This window comes from Patiria miniata, unplaced genomic scaffold, assembly GCF_015706575.1.
Source record: "Patiria miniata isolate m_02_andy unplaced genomic scaffold, ASM1570657v1 HiC_scaffold_20, whole genome shotgun sequence".
In the NCBI taxonomy this organism is placed as follows: domain Eukaryota; kingdom Metazoa; phylum Echinodermata; class Asteroidea; order Valvatida; family Asterinidae; genus Patiria; species Patiria miniata.
Window position 1 is genome coordinate 28,467,896 of NW_024037059.1, and position 22,719 is coordinate 28,490,614.

Here is a 22,719-nt window from a genome sequence, read left to right on the forward strand (position 1 = left end):
AATCAATAGTCTGGCACCATCCCATACAACAGTTCACAATTTATAAATAGATTCAGGGAACACGGTCAAAAATGGCTTCCTCCTGAATAAAGTCAACTCCGGAATGGTCAAGCTTAGTATAGACAATTTGTATTTTTTTTGATAAACCGAGGAAAAATTCCTTATTTCTCTGGCAAAATATGAAGCCCTTCTTGTGTTTTTTTTATCATTTATAATCATGGTAGTCAACAACAAACAAAAAATGTGCTTAAATTTATTATATAAAAAATAACCTTTTTCGCCGAAAGAATTACTATCATTATTTTTTAAACAAATTTTCCAAAGTTTTGGAAAAAATGGAAAACGAAACTGTGAATTTGAGCGCTGTGTAGGCTCCCGTGTGAATGAGTCTTACCTTAAACGTCCTTAGAACTAGAAGAAGAATGGACTATGTCGTTGAGATTATTGATTAAGGCCGACTCAGTATATACGCGTCTTCCATATTGTATGTAACAAAATCAATATGGAGTGTTGAGGGAAGTATGACGAGGAATTAATGCATGTACGTAGTGGGTGTTTGCACGAAAACACAATGCCACCGAAGGACTTTTGTCCTATATGGGGACGACGTAAACATAGTACATTTTGTCTGTTCCTTGCATTTCAAGGCTATTTTTGTTAGATTATGGCCCCTTTTCTGCGCCTTTCATTTCATCATGTATTTTTTGTGGTCCTTTTCTGTTTTATTTTGCAGTGAAGTGGAAATAAATGTTTTCTAAACGGACAAGAAAAATAGGGGTTCAAATGAGGTGTGGTTAAAACTGCACCAATTCTTCACCTTAACACACCAAGATATTTGTTACTTTTAATAATTGTGTTCGTTTGTTTGCTACTTTGTATTTTTTTCTAGCTCATTCCCTTCGGGTGACCTTCAATTTCAGCTGGATGCAAAGAGTGACCATCGACAACTGTATCTATGGCGATCTCCCAAGCTGACCAACAAGATAGCATGATACAGATCAACTCGCTAGGCACTGTCTGCTACACTCGGAGTTGCCACGGGCGCCGCTAGACCATTTTGAATGGGGTACCATCATGAAATTTGCCGACGGACCGTCACGCAAAACGAGTGTAATTGATAACTTCCGCCCAATAAACACCCCTGTCACTCCATTTCCTTCACAAATATGTGAATGGCTATCTATGTTGAATACTTTGAATAGATTTAATTTTTCAGTGGGATAAGTTTGCGGAGCGCGAAGCCCTGAGGGCGGGGGTCCGGGACCCGCCTGAGGGCCCCGGGATTTGTTGGATTCTAGATGCTCTGTGGTGCAATCTGGAGCATTTGTGCTCGTGTTTAGGGAGATGGGGTGGGTCATCAAAGTTGATATATGACATCATAAACATCACTTCAAAACTGTAGCTTGACTCTCTTTCGAGATTTGCCCTCTTATGCTTAATCCAAGATTTGGAGTCGTCACTATAATTAACTTCAGCTCAATTCGGAACTGCCGGCGACCGAGCACGTGCTTGTGTTTTGCTTGCCTTTGTGTCAACGGCCGTATATGGTTCGACCTCGCGCGGCAGCTCGAGCCGACATGACAGAATGTACAATCTTTTGCCATGGGTTGCAGAACAGGTTTTTAGCTTCGCGTGGTTTTGAGCAGCGGTGTTTATTTTTTAAATTCTCCATTTTCTCTTCTTTCCCCTTCCTTCTCCATCCTTCAGATTTTATTTTGCAGACAGCACCATGATTTTGCCGACAAAATTAACTAATTGGGGGTGACGTACGCCCCCTCTCCCACACTCCCCCTGTAGCGAAGCCCGTGAGAGTTGCCTGCCAGTTAAGTCATCAACTGGGAACCGACCCGTGCCCATGCATGGGAGGGTAAGTGCATGGACGTCCTTCTAAAACCGTGGTCAAGACCCTGATGGAGGACAGTCGCGCCCGACTGCTGATAAAGAAATGACACAGATGATGGAACAGGCCCGTAGCTCGTCCGTCATCGTGCCCGATGCAAGTTCAAGTTGTAGTATGATGATTCTCTTAGTCACTTTTTGGTCACACATTCACCTTCAACACGAAACTTGACTTTGACCATCGAAGGATCACGATGATTGTCACAGTAAAGGTTTTTTTTAGAATCCACTTTCTTTGTGCCACCCTTGCTCCATGCCGTTACTATGATGAAATTAACACTCTTTTGTCCCCCAAAAATCATGGTCCTCATGTTTCATGTAAAACCTTAATTTTGCAGCTAAGGCGGAAGGGGGGAGGAGAGAATAATAATTTGGTGTTCATATTGCGCGTTATACCAAAAGTTTCATACTGCTTCACAATTATTACCCCTGTTCATTAGGCCATGAGACAACTGTTTGCAGCAGCTCGAGATCAGCGCAATCTGGTCTCTACCTTCACATGTACCCATTTATACTCCTGGGTGGAGAGAACACCTATTGGACTACAGCTAGGAAACAACACGCGCCAGCTCTCGAACAAGTGTCTATTTTATTTTTATATGAAGAAATTCAGAAGAGGAGGGAAGTCTGCTTTTATTAATCAATGTTTCTCATCACCTTTCGCTCAGTAAAGTGGAAATAAATGTTTTCTAAACGGACATGAAAAATAGGGGTTCAAACGAGGTGCGGTTAAAACTGCACTAATTCTTCACCTTAACACACCAAGATATTTGTTACTTTTAATAATTGTGTTTGTTTGTTTGCTACTTTGAATTTTTTTCTAGCTTATTCCCTTCGGATGACCTTCAATTTTAGCTGGATGCAAAGAGTGACCAACGAGCAAATCTATCTATGGCGATCTCCCAAGCTGACCAACAAGATAGCAGGAATACAGATGCAACTCGCCGGGCACTGTCTGCTACACTCGGAGTTGCCACGGGCGTCGGGGCGTGCCATCATGAAATTTGCCGACAGACCGTCACGCAAAACGAGTGTAATTGATAACTTCCGCCCAATAAACACCCCTGTCACTCCATTTCCTTCTTAAATATGTGAATGGCTATTTCTGTTGAATACTTTGAGTAGATATAATTTTTCAGTGGGATAAGTTTGCGGAGCGCGAAGCCCTGAAGGCGTGGGGTCCGGGACTCTGTGGTGCAATCTGAGGCATTTCATGGACACTTTCTCCTGACTTTTTGAATGAAATGCGCTCGTGTTTAGGGAGATGGGGGTGGGTCATCAAAGTTGATATATTACATCACAAACAGCACAATCAAAACTGTAGCTTGACTCTTTTTCGAGATTTGCCCTCTTTAGCTTGATCCATGATTTTGAGTCGTCACTAAGAATCAGCTCAATTCGCAACTGCCTGCGAGCGAGCACGTACTTGTGTTTTGCACAGCTGTATAGCTGTCAACCGCCGTATATGAAGCGACCTCGCGCGGCAGCTCGTGCCGACATGGCAGAATGTACAATCTTTGGCCATGGGTTGCAGAACAGGTTTTTAGCTTCGCGTGGTTTTGAGCAGCGGTGTTTATTTTTTACATTCTCCATTTTCTCTTCTTTCCCCTTCCTTCTCCATTCTTCAGATTTTATTTGCAGACAGCACCATGATTTTGCCGACAAAAAATTACTAATTAGGGGTGACACCCCCTCCCCCACACTCCCCCTGTAGCGACGCCCGTGAGAGTTGCCTGCCAGTTAAGTCATCAACTGGGAACCGACCCGTACCCATGCATGGGAGGGTAAGTGCATGGACGTCCTTCTAAAACCGTGGTCAAGACCCTGATGGAGGACAGTGGCGCCCGACTGCTGATAAAGAAATGACACAGATGATGGAACAGGCCCGTAGCTCGTCCGTCATCATGCCCGATGTAAGTTCAAGTTGTAGTATGATGATTCTATTAGTCACTTTTTGGTCATACATTCACCCTCAAAACGAATCTTCACTTTGACCATCGAAGGATCACAATGATTGTCACAGTAAAGGTTTTTTTAGAATCCACTTTCTTTGTGCCACCCTTGCTCCATGCCGTTACTATGATGAAATTAACACTCTTTTGCCCCTCAAAAATCATGGTCCTCATGTTTCATGTAAAAACTTAATTTTGCAGCCTAACTTCGAAGGCGGAAGGGGGAGGAGAGAATAATAATTTGGTGTTCATATTGCGCGTTATACCAAAAAGTTTCATACTGCTTCACAATTATTACTCCTGTTAGGCCATGAGACAACTGCAGCAACTCGAGATCAGCGCACTCTGGTCTCTACCTTCACGTGTACCCATTCATACTCCTGGGTGGAGGGAGGCAATTGTCGTAAAGTGTCTTGCCCAATACTAAAAGCACCATGTTCCCTGTAAAGGTTCGAATCACGGACTACGCCATGACTCTAACACCCACTGGGCCATAGCTATAGGGAACAACACGCGCCAGCTCTCGAACAAGTGTCTATTTTATTTTTATATGAAGAAATTCAGAAGAGGAGGGAAGTTTGCTTTCATTAATCAATGTTTCTCATCACCTTGCGCTCTATATGCGATTTGTGAAATATTTTATTGAAAGAGATAGGAATGGAGGAAAGAGAACTCCTTGTGTCAAATGTGGTTTAGACCACCAACAGTTTTTCAAATTTGAGACGGCCAGCTGGCCGGTTGCCCCCGAGAATTTGCCTCTGGACCCCCTTGCCTACCTTCGTCTGTCCGCTCTCCTCGTACTCGATCCAGGGTTGATCGGTGGCATTGGTGTATTTGAGGTAATACTGCGTCACGTAGATCGGATCCAGGTCTGGGTGACGGAAGCCCTGCGTAGCCACAGCACCGATAATCTTGTACTCGTTATACTCAACCTTGTGATAAAATGTTCAAAATATAAGTTGAAAATGCGACACTTTCATCATATTTTACACTAAAAAGAGAGATCACAAAAGGACCTCAAAAATGATGCAACTTTTACAGCAATTCAACTCTAAAACAAGTGCGAGTGCAGTATTAGCTCCAGCAAAAAATCCGACGGCGATGGCACATTATGGAGCACCATTTTTTGTCAAAAAAGAATCAACATAGGCCTTAATGCAACTTATCCATTTCTTTTTCAATGTAACCAACGGAAAAAAATTATCGAAAGGTAATCAAGTTCAGCGTGACATGCTATAGATCGTGTTCGTGAAAAGCATTTAACCTCCCCCCCGTAGGTTTTCTCTACACACCCTGCCAAATGCAACAAAATGCAACTTGGCTAAAATAAAACCCTGCTCAATGCAACGAATTGCAACAATGGATTCTGTTGCATTGTGCAGTGAACCCAGTGCATACCAGCCTTGCCACCAAGCAAATACCCTGCTAAATGCAACCAAATGCAATGCTGGATTATGTTGTATTGCCTTGGCACTATGAGCAGTTACTCTGGTAAAGGCAACAAGATGCAACAAGCACGGGGACTTGAGTTGCCTGCTTAAACACAGAAACAAACTCGGGCAAAATATTCTTGCTTATGTCCCATTTTCTCCACGAGTATTGGGTCTATGGACTTCAAACTTGTTGGACGTTGTAGCCTGACTAACTAGCTCACCATACATGTCAAAAAAATTAGAAATTTTTCATAACAAGATACCGTCAAGACGAGATATAGCAAGTAAACACACCACGGAGTGAACCCGCTGACAGCCTACTCTATGGCAATTTACGCACAGAAACAAACTCGGGCAAAATATTCTTGCTGATGTCCCATTTTCTCCACGAGTATTGGGTCTACGGACTTCAAACTTGTTTGACGTCGTAGCTTGTCTAACTAGCTCCCCATACATGTCAAAAAAATTAGGATTTTTTTATAACAAGATACCGTCAAGACGAGATATAGCATCTAAACTAACCACGGAGTGAAGCCGCTGTCAGACTACTCTATGGCAATTTACACACACAAACAAACTCGGGCAAAATCTTCTTGCTTATGTCCCATTTTCTCCACGAGTATTGGGTCTACGGACTTCAAACTTGTTTGACGTCGTAGCTTGTCTAACTAGCTCCCCATACATGTCAAAAAAATTAGGATTTTTTCATAACAAGATACCGTCAAGACGAGATATAGCATCTAAACTAACCACGGAGTGAAGCCGCTGTCAGACTACTCTATGGCAATTTACGCACAGAATCAAACTCGGGCAAAAAATTCTTGCTTATGTCCGATTTTCTCCACGAGTAATGGGTCCACGGAGTTCAGACTTGTTGGACGTTGTAGCCTGACTAACTAGCTCACTATACATGTCCAAAAATTAGAAATTTGTAATAACAAGATACCGTCAAGACGAGATATAACATGTAAACAAACCACGGAGTGAAGCCGCTGACAGCCTACTCTATGGCAATTTACACACAGAAACAAACTCGGGCAAAATATTCTTGCTGATGTCCCATTTTCTCCACGAGTATTGGGTCTACGGACTTCAAACTAGTTGGAGAATATAGCCTGACTAACTAGCCCACTATACATGTCCAAAAAATTAGAAATTGTTCATAACAAGATACCGTCAAGACGAGATATAGCAAGTAAACACACCACGGAGTGAAGCCCGCTGACAGCCAACTCTAGGGCAATTTACACACAGAAACAAACTCGGGCAAAATATTCTTGCTTATGTCCCATTTTCTCCACGAGTTTTGGGTCTACGGACTTCAAACTTGTTTGACGTCGTAGCTTGTCTAACTAGCTCCCCATACATGTCCAAAAAATTAGGAATTTTTCATAACAAGATACCATCAAGACGAGATATAGCATCTAAACTAACCACGGAGTGAAGCCCACTGACAGCCTACTCTATGGCAATTTACACACACAAACAAACTTGGGCAAAATATTCTTGCTTATGTCCCATTTTCTCCACGAGTATAGGGTCTACGGACTTCAAACTTGTTGGACGTTGTAGCCTGACTAACTAGCTCACTATACATGTCCAAAAAATTAAACATTTCTAATAACAAGATACCGTCAAGACGAGATATAGCAAGTGAACACACCACACAGTGAAGTCCGCTGACAGCCTACTCTTTGGCAATTTACACACAGAAACAAACTCGGGCAAAATATTGTTGCTTATGTCCCATTTTCTCCATGAGTATTGAATCTACGGACTTCAAACTTGTTGGACGTTGTAGCTTGTCTAACTAGCTCCCCATACATGTCCAAAAAATCAGAAATTTTTCATAACAAGATACCGTCAAGACGAGATATAGCAAGTGAACACACCACGGAGTGAAGCACGCTGACAGCCTACTCTATGGCAATTTACACACAGAAACAAACTCGGGCAAAATATTCTTGCTTATGTCCCATTTTCTACACGAGTATTGAATCTACGGACTTCAAAATTGTTGGACGTTGTAGCCTGACTAACTAGCTCATTATACATGACCAAAAAATTAGATATTTGTAATAACAAGATACCGTCAAGACGAGATATAGCAAGTGAACATACCACGGAGTGAAGCCCGCTGACAGCCTACTCTATGGCAATTTACACACACAAACAAACTCGGGCAAAATATTCTTGCTTATGTCCCATTTTCTCCACGAGTATTGGGTCTACGGAATTCAAACTTGTTTGACGTTGTAGCTTGTCCAACTAGCTCCCAATACATGTCCAAAAAATCAGAAATGTTTCATAACAAGATGCCGTCAAGACGAGATATAGCAGGTGAACACACAACGGAGTGAAGCCTGCTGACAGCCTACTCTATGGTAATTCACACACACAAACAAACTCGGGCAAGATATTCTTGCCTATGTCCCATTTTCTCCACGAGTATTCGGCCTACGGACTTCAAACTTGTTGGACGTTGTAGCTTGTCTAACTAGCTCACTATACATGACCAAAAAATAAGAAATTTGTAAAAACAAGATACCGTCAAGACGAGATATAGCAAGTGAACATACCACGGGGTGAAGCCCGCTGACAGCCTACTCTATGGCAATTTACACACAGAAACAAACGCGGGCAAAATATTGTTGCTTATGTTCCATTTTCTCCACGAGTATTGGGTCTACGGACTTCAAACTTGTTGGACTTTGTAGCTTGTCTAACTAGCTCCCCATACATGTCCGAAAAATTAGAAATTTGCAATAACAAGATACCGTCAAGACGAGATATATCAAGTGAACACACCACGGAGTGAAGCCCGCTGACAGCCTACTCTATGGCAATTTACACACAGAAACAAACGCGGGCAAAATATTCCTGCTTATGTCCCATTTTCTCCACGAGTATTGGGTCCACGGACTTCAAACTTGTTGGGCGTTGTAGCCTGACTAACTAGCTCACTAAACATGTCAAAAAAATCAGGAATTTTTCATAACAACATACCGTCTAGACGAGATATAGCATGTAAACAAACCATGGAGTGAAGCCCGCTGACAGCCTACTCTATGGCAATTTACACACAGAAACAAACTCGGGCAAAATATTCTTGCTTATGTCCCATCTTCTAAACGAGTATTGGGTCCACGGACTTCAAACTTGTTGGACGTTGTAGCCTGACTAACTAGCTCACTATACATGTACAAAAAATTAGATATTTGTAATAACAAGATACCGTCAAGACGAGATATAGCAAGTGAACATACCACGGAGTGAAGCCCGCTGACAGCCTACTCTATGGCAATTTACACACACAAACAAACTCGGGCAAAATATTCTTGCTTATGTCCCATTTTCTCCACGAGTATTGGGTCTACGGAATTCAAACTTGTTTGACGTTGTAGCTTGTCCAACTAGCTCCCAATACATGTCCAAAAAATCAGAAATGTTTCATAACAAGATGCCGTCAAGACGAGATATAGCAGGTGAACACACAACGGAGTGAAGCCTGCTGACAGCCTACTCTATGGTAATTCACACACACAAACAAACTCGGGCAAGATATTCTTGCCTATGTCCCATTTTCTCCACGAGTATTCGGCCTACGGACTTCAAACTTGTTGGACGTTGTAGCTTGTCTAACTAGCTCACTATACATGACCAAAAAATTAGAAATTTGTAAAAACAAGATACCGTCAAGACGAGATATAGCAAGTGAACATACCACGGGGTGAAGCCCGCTGACAGCCTACTCTATGGCAATTTACACACAGAAACAAACGCGGGCAAAATATTGTTGCTTATGTTCCATTTTCTCCACGAGTATTGGGTCTACGGACTTCAAACTTGTTGGACTTTGTAGCTTGTCTAACTAGCTCCCCATACATGTCCGAAAAATTAGAAATTTGCAATAACAAGATACCGTCAAGACGAGATATATCAAGTGAACACACCACGGAGTGAAGCCCGCTGACAGCCTACTCTATGGCAATTTACACACAGAAACAAACGCGGGCAAAATATTCCTGCTTATGTCCCATTTTCTCCACGAGTATTGGGTCCACGGACTTCAAACTTGTTGGGCGTTGTAGCCTGACTAACTAGCTCACTAAACATGTCAAAAAAATCAGGAATTTTTCATAACAACATACCGTCTAGACGAGATATAGCATGTAAACAAACCATGGAGTGAAGCCCGCTGACAGCCTACTCTATGGCAATTTACACACAGAAACAAACTCGGGCAAAATATTCTTGCTTATGTCCCATCTTCTAAACGAGTATTGGGTCCACGGACTTCAAACTTGTTGGACGTTGTAGCCTGACTAACTAGCTCACTATACATGTACAAAAAATTAAAAATTTGTAATAACAAGATACCGTCAAGACGAGATATAGCAAGTGAACACACCACGGAGTGAAGCCGCTGACAGCCTACTCCACGGTAATTTACGCAAAGAAACAAACTCGGGCAAAATATTCTTGCTTATGTCCCATTTTCTCCACGAGTATTGGGTTCACGGAGTTCAAACTTGTTGGACGTTGTAGCCTAACTAACTAGCTCACTATACATGTCCAAAAAATTAGGCATTTGTAATAACAAGATACCGTCAAGACGAGATATAGCAAGTGAACACACCAAGGAGTGAAGCCCGCTGACAGCCTACTCTGTGGCAATTTACACACACAAACAAACTCCGGCAAAATATTCTTGCTTATGTCCTATTTTCTCCACGAGTATTGGGTCTACGGACTTCAAACTTGTTTGTCGTTGTAGCTTGTCCAACTAACTCCCAATACATGTCCAAAAATTTATAAATTTTTCATAACACGATACCGCCAAGACGAGATATAGCAAGTAAACACACAACGGAGTGAAGCCCGCTGACAGCCTACTCTATGGCAATTTACACACACAAACAAACTCGGGCAAAATTTTCTTGCTTATGTCACATTTTCTCCACGAGTATTGGGTCTACGGACTTCAAACTTGTTGGACGTTGTAGCCTGACTAACTAGCTCACTATACATGTCCAAAAAATTGTAATGACAAGATACCGTCAAGACGAGATATAGCAAGTGAACACACCACGGAGTGAAGCCCGCTGACAGCCTACTCTATGGCAATTTACACACAGAAACAAACTCGGGCAAAATATTCTTGCTTATGTCCCATTTTCTCCACGAGTATTGAATCTACGGACTTCAAACTTGTTGGACGATGTAGCCAGACTAACTAGCATTCCAAACATGTAAAAAAAATCAGTAATTTTTCATAACAAGATACCGTCAAGACGAGATATAGCATGTAAACAAACCATGGAGTGAAGCCCGCTGTCAGCCTACTCTATGGCAATTTACACACAGAAACAAACTCGGGCAAGATATTCTTGCTTATGTCCCATTTTCTCCACGAGTATTGGGCCTACGGACTTCAAACTTGATGGACGTTGTAGCTTGTCTAACTAGCTCACTATACATGACCAAAAAAATAGAAATTTGTAATAACAAGATACCGTCAATACGAGATATATCAAGTGAACATACCACGGAGTGAAGCCCGCTGACAGCCTACTCTATGGCAATTTACACACAGAAACAAACTCGGGCAAAATATTCTTGCTTATGTCCCATTTTCTCCACGAGTATTGAATCTACGGACTTCAAACTTGTTGGACGATGTAGCCAGACTAACTAGCATTCCAAACATGTAAAAAAAATCAGTAATTTTTCATAACAAGATACCGTCAAGACGAGATATAGCATGTAAACAAACCATGGAGTGAAGCCCGCTGTCAGCCTACTCTATGGCAATTTACACACAGAAACAAACTCGGGCAAGATATTCTTGCTTATGTCCCATTTTCTCCACGAGTATTGGGCCTACGGACTTCAAACTTGATGGACGTTGTAGCTTGTCTAACTAGCTCACTATACATGACCAAAAAAATAGAAATTTGTAATAACAAGATACCGTCAATACGAGATATATCAAGTGAACATACCACGGAGTGAAGCCCGCTGACAGCCTACTCTATGGCAATTTACACACAGAAACAAACTCGGGCAAAATATTCTTGCTTATGTTCCATTTTCTCCACGAGTATTGGGTCTACGGACTTCAAACTTGTTGGTCGTTGTAGCTTGTCTAACTAGCTCCCCATACATGTCCAAAAAATTAGAAATTTGTAATAACAAGATACCGTCAAGACGAGATATATCAAGTGAACACTCCAAGGAGTGAAGCCCGCTGACAGCCTACTGTATGGCAATTTACACACAGAAACAAACTCAGGCACAAAATTCAAGCTTATGTCCCATTTTCTCCACGAGTATTTGGTCCACGGACTTCAAACTTGTTGGGCGTTGTAGCCTGACTAACTAGCTCACTATACATGTCAAAAAAATCAGGAATTTTTCATAACAAGATACCGTCAAGACGAGATATAGCATGTAAACAAACCATGGAGTGAAGCCCGCTGACAGCCTTTTCTATGGCAATTTACACACAGAAACAAACTCGGGCAAAATATTCTTGCTTATGTCCCATCTTCTCCACGAGTATTGGGTCCACGGACTTCAAACTTGTTGGACGTTGTAGCCTGACTAACTAGCTCACTATACATGTCCAAAAAATTAGAAAATTGTAATAACAAGATACAGTCAAGACGAGATATAGCAAGTGAACACACCACGGAGTGAAGCACGCTGACAGCCTACTCTATGGCAATTTACACACAGAAACAAACTCGGGCAAAATTGAATCTACGGACTTCAAACTTGTTGGACGATGTAGCCAGACTAACTAGCATTCCAAACATGTGAAAAAAATCAGGAATTTTTCATAACAAGATACCGTCAAGACGAGATATAGCATGTAAACAAACCATGGAGTGAAGCCCGCTGACAGCCTTTTCTATGGCAATTTACACACAGAAACAAACTCGGGCAAAATATTCTTGCTTATGTCCCATCTTCTCCACGAGTATTGGGTCCACGGACTTCAAACTTGTTGGACGTTGTAGCCTGACTAACTAGCTCACTATACATGTCCAAAAAATTAGAAAATTGTAATAACAAGATACAGTCAAGACGAGATATAGCAAGTGAACACACCACGGAGTGAAGCACGCTGACAGCGTACTCTATGGCAATTTACACACAGAAACAAACTCGGGCAAAATATTCTTGCTTATGTCCCATTTTCTCCACGAGAATTGGGTCCACGGACTTCAAACTTGTTGGACGTTGTAGCCTGACTAACTAGCTCACTATACATGTCCAAAAAATTAGAAATTTGTAATAACAAGATACCGTCAAGACGAGATATAGCAAGTGAACACACCACGGAGTGAAGCCCGCTGACAGCCTACTCTATGGCAATTTACACACACAAACAAACTCGGGCAAAATATCCTTGCTTATGTCCCATTTTCTCCACGAGTATTGGGTATACGGACTTCAAACTTGTTGGACGTTGTAGCTTGTCCAACTAGCTCCCCAAACATGTCCAAAAAATTAGAAATTTTTCATAACACGATACCGCCAAGACGAGATATATCAAGTAAACACACAACGGAGTGAAGCCCGCTGACAGCCTACTCTTTGGCAATTTACACACACAAACAAACTCGGGCAAAATATTCTTGCTTATGTCACATTTTCTCCACGAGTATTGGGTCTACGGACTTCAAACTTGTTGGACGTTGTAGCCTGACTAACTAGCTCCCCATACATGACCAAAAATTAGAAATTTGTAATAACAAGATACCGTCAAGACAAGATATAGCAAGTGAACATACCACGGAGTGAAGCACGCTGACAGCCTACTCTATGGCAATTTACACATAGAAACAAACTCGGGCAAAATATTCTACCTTATGTCCCATTTTCTCCACAAGTATTGGGTCTACGGACTTCAAACTTGTTGGACGTTGTAGCCTGACTAACTAGCTCACCATACATGTCAAAAAAGTCAGAAATTTGCATAACAAGATACCGTCAAGACGAGATATAGCAAGTAAATACACCACAGAGTGAAGCCCGCTGACAGCCTACTCTATGGCAATTTACACACAGAAACAAACTCGGGCAAAATATTCTTGCTTATGTCCCATTTTCTCCACGAGTATTGGGTCCACGGAGTTCAAACTTGATGGACGTTGTAGCCTGACTTACTAGATCACCATACACGTCCAAAAAATTAGAAATTTTTAATAACAAGATACCGTCAAGACGAGATATAGCAAGTGAACACACCACGGAGTGAAGCCAGTTGACAGAATACTCTATGGCAATTTACACACAGAAACAAACTCGGGCAAAATATTCTTGCTTATGTCCCATTTTCTCCACGAGTATTGGGTCTACGGACTTCAAACTTGTTGGACGTTGTAGCCTGACTAACTAGCATTCCATACATGTCAACAAAAATAGAAATTGTTCATAACAAGATACCGTCAAGACGAGATATAGCAAGTAAACACACCACAGAGTGAAGTCCGCTGACAGCCTACTCTATGGCAATTTACACACACAAACAAACTCGGGCAAAATATTCTTGCTTATGTCTAATTTTCTCCACGAGTATTGGGTCCACGGACTTCAAACTTGTCGGACGTTGTAGCCTGACTAACTAGCTCACTATACATGTCCAAAAAATTAGAAATTTGTAATAACAAGATACCGTCAAGACGAGATATAGCAAGTGAACACAACACGGAGTGAAGTCGCTGACAGCCTACACTACGGCCATTTACGCAAAGAAACAAACTCGGGCAAAATATTCTTGCTTATGTCCCATTTTTTCCACGAGTATTGGGTCCACGGACTTCAAACTTGTTGGACGATGTAGCCTGACTAACTAGCTCACTATACATGTCCAAAAAAATAGAAATTTGTAATAACAAGACACCGTCAAGACAAGATATAGCAAGTGAACACACCACGGAGTGAAGCCCGCTGACAGCCTACTCTAAGGCAAATTACACACACAAACAAACTCGGGCAAAATATTCTTGCTTATGTCCCATTTTCTCAACGAGTATATGGTCTACGGACTTCAAACATGTTTGACGTTGTAGCTTGTCCAACTAGCTCCCCATACATGTCAAAAAAATTAGAAATTTTTTATAACAAGATACCGTCAAGACGAGATATAGCAAGTGAACACGCCACGCAGTGAAGCCCGCTGACAGCCTACTCTATGGCAATTTACACACACAAACAAACTCGGGCAAAATATTCTTGCTTATGTCCCATTTTCTCCACAAGTATTGGGTCTACGGACTTCAAACTTGTTGGACGTTGTAGCCTGACTAACTAGCTCACTATACATGTCAAAAAAAATAGAAATTTATAATAACAAGATACCGTCTAGACGAGATATAGCAAGTGAACACACCACGGAGTGAAGCCCGCTGACAGCCTACTCTATGCCAATTTACAGACAGAAACAAACTCGGGCAAAATATTCTTGCTTATGTCCCATTTTTTCCACGAGTATTGGGTCTACGGACTTCAAACTTGTTGGACGTTGTAGCCTGACTAACTAGCTCACCATACATGTCAAAAAAGTCAGAAATGTGCATAACAAGATACCGTCAAGACGAGATATAGCAAGTAAATACACCACAGAGTGAAGCCCGCTGACAGTCTACTCTATGGCAATTTACACACAGAAACAAACTCGGGCAAAATATTGTTGCTTATGTCCCATTTTCTCCACGAGTATTGGGTCCACGGACTTCAAACTTGTTGGACGTTGTAGCTTGTCCAACTAGCTCCCCATATATGTCCAAAAAATGTGAAATTTTTTATAACAAGATACCGCCAAGACGAGATATAGCAAGTAAACACACAACGGAGTGAAGCCCGCTGACAGCCTACTCTACGGCAAGTTACACACACAAACAAACTCGGGCAAAATATTCTTGCTTATGTCCCATTTTCTCCACGAGTATTGGGTCTACGGACTTCAAACTTGATGGACGTTGTAGCTTGTCCAACTAGCTCCCCATATATGTCCAAAAAATGTGAAATTTTTTATAACAAGATACCGCCAAGACGAGATATAGCAAGTGAACACGCCACGCAGTGAAGCCCGCTGACAGCCTACTCTATGGCAATTTACACACACAAACAAACTCGGGCAAAATATTCTTGCTTATGTCCCATTTTCTCCACAAGTATTGGGTCTACGGACTTCAAACTTGTTGGACGTTGTAGCCTGACTAACTAGCTCACCATACATGTCAAAAAAGTCAGAAATTTGCATAACAAGATACCGTCAAGACGAGATATAGCAAGTGAACACACCACGGAGTGAAGCCCGTTGACAACCTACTCTATGGCAATTTACACACAGAAACAAACTCGGGCAAAATATTCTTGCTTATGTCCCATTTTCTCCACGAATATTGGGTCTACGGACTTCAAACTTGTTGGACGTTGTAGCCTGACTAACTAGCTCACCATACATGTCAAAAAAGTCAGAAATTTGCATAACAAGATACCGTCAAGACGAGATATAGCAAGTAAATACACCACAGAGTGAAGCCCGCTGACAGTCTACTCTATGGCAATTTACACACAGAAACAAACTCGGGCAAAATATTGTTGCTTATGTCCCATTTTCTCCACGAGTATTGGGTCCACGGACTTCAAACTTGTTGGACGTTGTAGCCTGACTAACTAGCTCCCCATACATGTCAAAAAAGTCAGAAATTTGCATAACAAGATACCGTCAAGACGAGATATAGCAAGTGAACACGCCACGCAGTGAAGCCCGCTGACAGCCTACTCTATGGCAATTTACACACACAAACAAACTCGGGCAAAATATTCTTGCTTATGTCCCATTTTCTCCACAAGTATTGGGTCTACGGACTTCAAACTTGTTGGACGTTGTAGCCTGACTAACTAGCTCACTAAACATGTCAAAAAAATTAGAAATTTATAATAACAAGATACCGTCTAGACGAGATATAGCAAGTGAACACACCACGGAGTGAAGCCCGCTGACAGCCTACTCTATGCCAATTTACACACAGAAACAAACTCGGGCAAAATATTCTTGCTTATGTCCCATTTTTTCCACGAGTATTGGGTCCACGGAGTTCAAACTTGTTGGACGATGTAGCCTGACTAACTAGCTCACTAAACATGTCCAAAAAATTAGAAATTTGTAATAACAAGACACCGTCAAGACGAGATATAGCAAGTGAACACACCACGGAGTGAAGCCCGTTGACAGCCTACTCTATGGCAAGTTACACACACAAACAAACTCGGGCAAAATATTCTTGCTTATGTCCCATTTTCTCCACGAGTATTGGGTCTACGGACTTCAAACTTGATGGACGTTGTAGCTTGTCCAACTAGCTCCCCATATATGTCCAAAAAATGTGAAATTTTTTATAACAAGATACCGCCAAGACGAGATATAGCAAGTAAACACACAACGGAGTGAAGCCCGCTGACAGCCTACTCTACGGCAAGTTACACACACAAACAAACTCGGGCAAAATATTCTTGCTTATGTCCCATTTTCTCCACGAGTATTGGGTCCACGGACTTCAAACTTGTCGGACGTTGTAGCCAGACTAACTAGCTCATTATACATGACCAAAAAATTAGAAATTTGTAATAACAAGATACCGTCAAGACGAGATATAGCAAGTGAACATACCACGGAGTGAAGCACGCTGACAGCCTACTCTATGGCAATTTACACACACAAACAAACTCGGCCAAAATATTCTTGCTTATGTCCCATTTTCTCCACGAATATTGGGTCTACGGACTTCAAACTTGTTGGACGTTGTAACCTGACTAACTAGCTCACTACACATGTCCAAAAAATTAGAAATTTGTAATAACAAGATACCGTCAAGACAAGATATAGCAAGTGAACACACCACGGAGTGATGCCCGCTGACAGCCTACTCTAAGGCAATTTACACACACAAACAAACTCGGGCAAAATATTCTTGCTTATGTCCCATTTTCTCCACGAATATTGGGTCTACGGACTTCAAACTTGTTGTGCGTTGTAGCCTGACTAATTAGCTCACTATACATGTCCAAAAAAATAGAAATTTGTAATAACAAGATACCGTCAAGACGAGATATAGCATCGAGACTACCCACGGAGTGAAGCCGCTGACAGTCTACTCTATGGCAATTTACACACACAAACAAACTCGGCCAAAATATTCTTGCTTATGTCCCATTTTCTCCACGAATATTGGGTCTACGGACTTCAAACTTGTTGGGCTTTGTAGCCTGACTAACTAGCTCACTATACATGTCCAAAAAATTAGAAATTTGTAATAACAAGACACCGTCAAGACGAGATATAGCAAGTGAACACACCACGGAGTGAAGCACGCTGACAGCCTACTCTATGGCAATTTACACACAGAAATTAACTCTGGCAAAATATTCTTGCTTATGTCCCATTTTCTCCACGAGTATTGGGTCCACGGAGTTCAAACTTATTGGACGATGTAGCCTGACTAACTAGCTCACTATACATGTCCAAAAAATTAGAAAGTTTTAATTACAAGATACCGTCAAGACGAGATATAGCATCTAAACTAACCACGGAGTGAAGCCGCTGACAGCCTACTCTATGGCAATTTACACACACAAACAAACTCGGGCAAAATATTCTTGCTTATGTCCCATTTTCTCCACGAGTATTGGGTCTACGGACTTCAAACTTGTTGGACGTTGTAGCCTGACTAACTAGCTCACTATACATGTCCAAAAAATTGGAAATTTGTAATAACAAGATACCGTCAAGACGAGATATAGCAAGTGAACACACAACGGAGTGAAGCCTGCTGACAGCCTACTCTATGGCAATTTACACACACAAACAAACTCGGGCAAAATATTCTTGCTTATGTCCCATTTTCTCCACGAGTATTGGGTCTACGGACTTCAAACTTGTTGGACGTTGTAGCCTGACTAACTAGCTCATTATACATGACCAAAAAATTGGAAATTTGTAATAACAAGATACCGTCAAGACGAGATATAGCAAGTGAACATTCCACGGAGTGAAGCACGCTGACAGCCTACTTTATGGCAATTTACACACAGAAACAAACTGGGGCAAAATATTGTTGCTTATGTCCCATTTTCTCCACGAGTATTGGGTCTACGGACTTCAAACTTGTTGGACAATATAGCCTGACTAACTAGCCCACTATACATGTCCAAAAAATTAGAAATTGTTCATAACAAGATACCGTCAAGACGAGATATAGCATGTAATTAAACCACGGAGTGAAGCCCGCTGACAGCCTACTCTATGGCAATTAACACACAGAAACAAACTCGGGCAAAATATTCTTGCTTATGTCCCATTTTCTCCACGAGTATTGGGTCCACGGAGTTCAAACTTGTTGGACGTTGTAGCCTGACTAACTAGCTCACCATACCCGTCCAAAAAATCAGAAATTTGTAATAACAAGATACCGTCAAGACGAGAATATCAAGTAAACACACCACAGAGTGAAGTCCGCTGACAGCCTACTCTATGGCAATTTACACACACAAACAAACTCGGGCAAAATATTCCTGCTTATGTCCCATTTTCTCCACGAGTATTGGGTTTACGGACTTCAAACTTGTTGGACGTTGTAGCCTGACTAACTAGCTCACTCTACATGTCAAAAAATTAGAAATTTTTCATAACAAGATACCGTCAAGACGAGATATAGCATGTAAACAAACCACGGAGTGAAGCCGCTGACATCCTACTCTACGGCAATTTACACACAGAAACAAACTTGGGCAAAATATTCTTGCTTATGTCCCATTTTCTCCACGAGTATTGGGTCTACGGACTTCAAACTTGTTGGACGTTGTAGTTTGACGAACTAGCTCCCCATACATGTCAAAAAATTAGGAATTTTTTATAACAAGATACCGTCAAGACGAGATATAGCAAGTAAACACACCACAGAGTGAAGCCCGCTGACAGCCTACTCTATGGCAATTAACACACAGAAACAAACTCGGGCAAAATATTCTTGCTTATGTCCCATTTTCTCCACGAGTATTGGGTCCACGGAGTTCAAACTTGTTGGACGTTGTAGCCTGACTAACTAGCTCACCATACCCGTCCAAAAAATCAGAAATTTGTAATAACAAGATACCGTCAAGACGAGAATATCAAGTAAACACACCACAGAGTGAAGTCCGCTGACAGCCTACTCTATGGCAATTTACACACACAAACAAACTCGGGCAAAATATTCCTGCTTATGTCCCATTTTCTCCACGAGTATTGGGTTTACGGACTTCAAACTTGTTGGACGTTGTAGCCTGACTAACTAGCTCACTCTACATGTCAAAAAATTAGAAATTTTTCATAAGAAGATACCGTCAAGACGAGATATAGCATGTAAACAAACCACGGAGTTAAGCCGCTGACAACCTACTCTATGGCAGTTTACACACAGAAACAAACTCGGGCAATATGTTCTTGCTTATGTCCCATTTTCTCCACGAGTATTGGGTCTATGGACTTCAAACTTGTTGGACGTTGTAGCCAGACTAACTAGCTCCTTATACATGTCGGAAAAAATTAGTAATTGTTTATAACAAGATACCGTCAAGACGAGAATATCAAATAAACACACCACAGAGTGAAGTCCGCTGACAGCCTACTCTATGGCAATTTACACACACAAACAAACTCGGGCAAAATATTCCTGTTTATGTCCCATTTTCTCCACGAGTATTGGGTTTACGGACTTCAAACTTGTTGGACGTTGTAGCCTGACTAACTAGCTCACTATACATGTCAAAAAATTAGAAATTTGTAATAACAAGATACCGTCTAGACGAGATATAGCAAGTGAACACACCACGGAGTGAAGCACGCTGACAGCATACTCTATGGCTATTTACACACAGAAACAAACTCGGGCAAAATATTCTTGCTTATGTCCCATTTTCTCCACGAGTATTGGGTCTACGGACTTCAAACTTGTTGGACGATGTAGCCAGACTAACTAGCATTCCATACATGTCAAAAAAAATTAGGAATTTTTCATAACAAGATACCGTCAAGACGAGATATACCATGTAAACAAACCATGGAGTGAAGCCCGCTGACAGCCTACTCTATGGCAATTTAAACACAGAAACAAACTCGGGCAAAATATTCTTGTTTATGTCCCATTTTCTCCACGAGAATTGAATCTACGGACTTCAAACTTGTTGGACGTTGTAGCTTGTCTAACTAGCTCCCCATACATGTTCAAAAAAATCAGAAATTTTTCATAACAAGAAACCGTCAAGAGGAGATATAGCAAGTAAACACACCACAGAGTGAAGTCCGCTGACAGCCTACTCTATGGCAATTTACACACACAAACAAACTCGGGCAAAATATTCTTGCTTATGTCCCATTTTCTCCACGAGTATTGGGTCCACGGACTTCAAACTTGTTGGACGTTGTAGCCTGACTAACTAGCTCACTATACATGTCCAAAAAATTAGAAATTTGTAATAACAAGATACCGTCAAGACGAGATATAGCAAGTGAACACACCACACAGTGAAGTCCGCTGACAGCCTACTCTTTGGCAATTTACACACAGAAACAAACTCGGGCAAAATATTCTTGCTTATGTCCCATTTTCTCCACGAGTATTGGGTCCACGGACTTCAAACTTGTTGGACGTTGTAGCCTACCTAACTAGCTCACCATATACGTCCAAAAAATCAGAAATTTTTAATAACAAGATACCGTCAAGACGAGATATAGCAAGTAAACACACCACAGAGTGAAGTCCGCTGACAGCCTACTCTATGGCAATTTACACACACAAACAAACTCGGGCAAAATATTCTTGCTTATGTCCCATTTTCTCCACGAATATTGGGTCTACGGACTTCAAACTTGTTGGACGTTGTAGCCTGACTAACTAGCTCATTATACATGACCAAAAAATTAGATATTTGTAATAACAAATACCGTCAAGACGAGATATAGCAAGTGAACATACCACGGAGTGATGCCCGCTGACAGCCTACTCTAAGGCAATTTACACACACAAACAAACTCGGGCAAAATATTCTTGCTTATGTCCCATTTTCTCCACAAGTATTCGGTTTACGGACTTTTAACTTGTTGGACGTTGTAGCTTGATTAACTAGCTCCCCATACATGTCAAAAGAATTAGGAATTTTTCATAACAAGATACCGTCAAGACGAGATATAGCATGTAAACAAACCACGGAGTGAAGCCGCTGACATCCTACTCTACGGCAATTTACACACAGAAACAAACTCGGGCAAAATATTCTTGCTTATGTCCCATTTTCTCCACGAGTATTGGGTCTGCGGACTTTAATCTTGTTGGATGTTGTAGCCTGACTAACTAGCTCACCATACATATCCAAAAAATCAGGAATTTTCCATAACAAGATACCGTCAAGACGAGATATAGCATGTAAACAAACCACGGAGTGAAGCCCGCTGACAGCCTACTCTATGGCAATTAACACACAGAAACAAACTCGGGCAAAATATTCTTGCTTATGTCCCATTTTCTCCACGAGTATTCGGTCTACGGGCTTCAATCTTGTTGGATGTTGTAGCCTGACTAACTAGCTCACCATACATATCCAAAAAATCAGGAATTTTTTATAACAAGATACCGTCAAGACGAGATATAGCATGTAAACAAACCACGGAGTGAAGCCCGCTGACAGCCTACTCTATGGCAATTAACACACACAAACAAACTCGGGCAAAATATTCTTGCTTATGTCCCATTTTCTCCACAAGTATTCGGTTTACGGACTTTTAACTTGTTGGACGTTGTAGCTTGATTAACTAGCTCCCCATACATGTCAAAAAAATTAGGAATTTTTCATAACAAGATACCGTCAAGACGAGATATAGCATGTAAACAAACCACGGAGTGAAGCCGCTGACATCCTACTCTACGGCAATTTACACACAGAAACAAACTTGGGCAAAATATTCTTGCTTATGTCCCATTTTCTCCACGAGTATTGGGTCTACGGACTTCAAACTTGTTGGACGTTGTAGCCAGCCTAACTAGCTCCTTATACATGTCGAAAAAATTAGTAATTGTTCATAACAAGATACCGTCAAGACGAGATATAGCATGTAAACAAACCACGGAGTGAAGCCCGCTGACAGCCTACTCTATGGCAATTTAATGCAACAAATTGCAACAGTGGATTTTGTTGCATTGTGCATACTCGGTGCATACCATCCTTGGCACGAAGCACTTAATGCAACAGTGGATTATGTTGTATGGCCTTGGCACTTTGAGCTGTTGCACTGCTAAATGCAACAAGATGCAACAAAGCACCCGGACTTGAGCTGCTACTAAATGCAACAGTATGCAACAACTGTTTTACCTTTGTTGCTTTCT

At 41.5% G+C, this 22,719-nt stretch overlaps 1 protein-coding gene across 1 annotated transcript in view; it reads right to left on the reverse strand.

Annotated features, from left to right (window-relative positions):
* Positions 1 to 22,719, reverse strand: part of LOC119727981 — a 71,673-nt gene that overhangs the window by 45,993 nt on the left and 2,961 nt on the right. Inside the window, exon 5 of the mRNA XM_038200062.1 lies at positions 4,628 to 4,783. Coding sequence (XP_038055990.1) covers positions 4,628 to 4,783 — 156 coding nt within the window. The remainder of the gene's footprint in view (positions 1 to 4,627; positions 4,784 to 22,719) is intronic.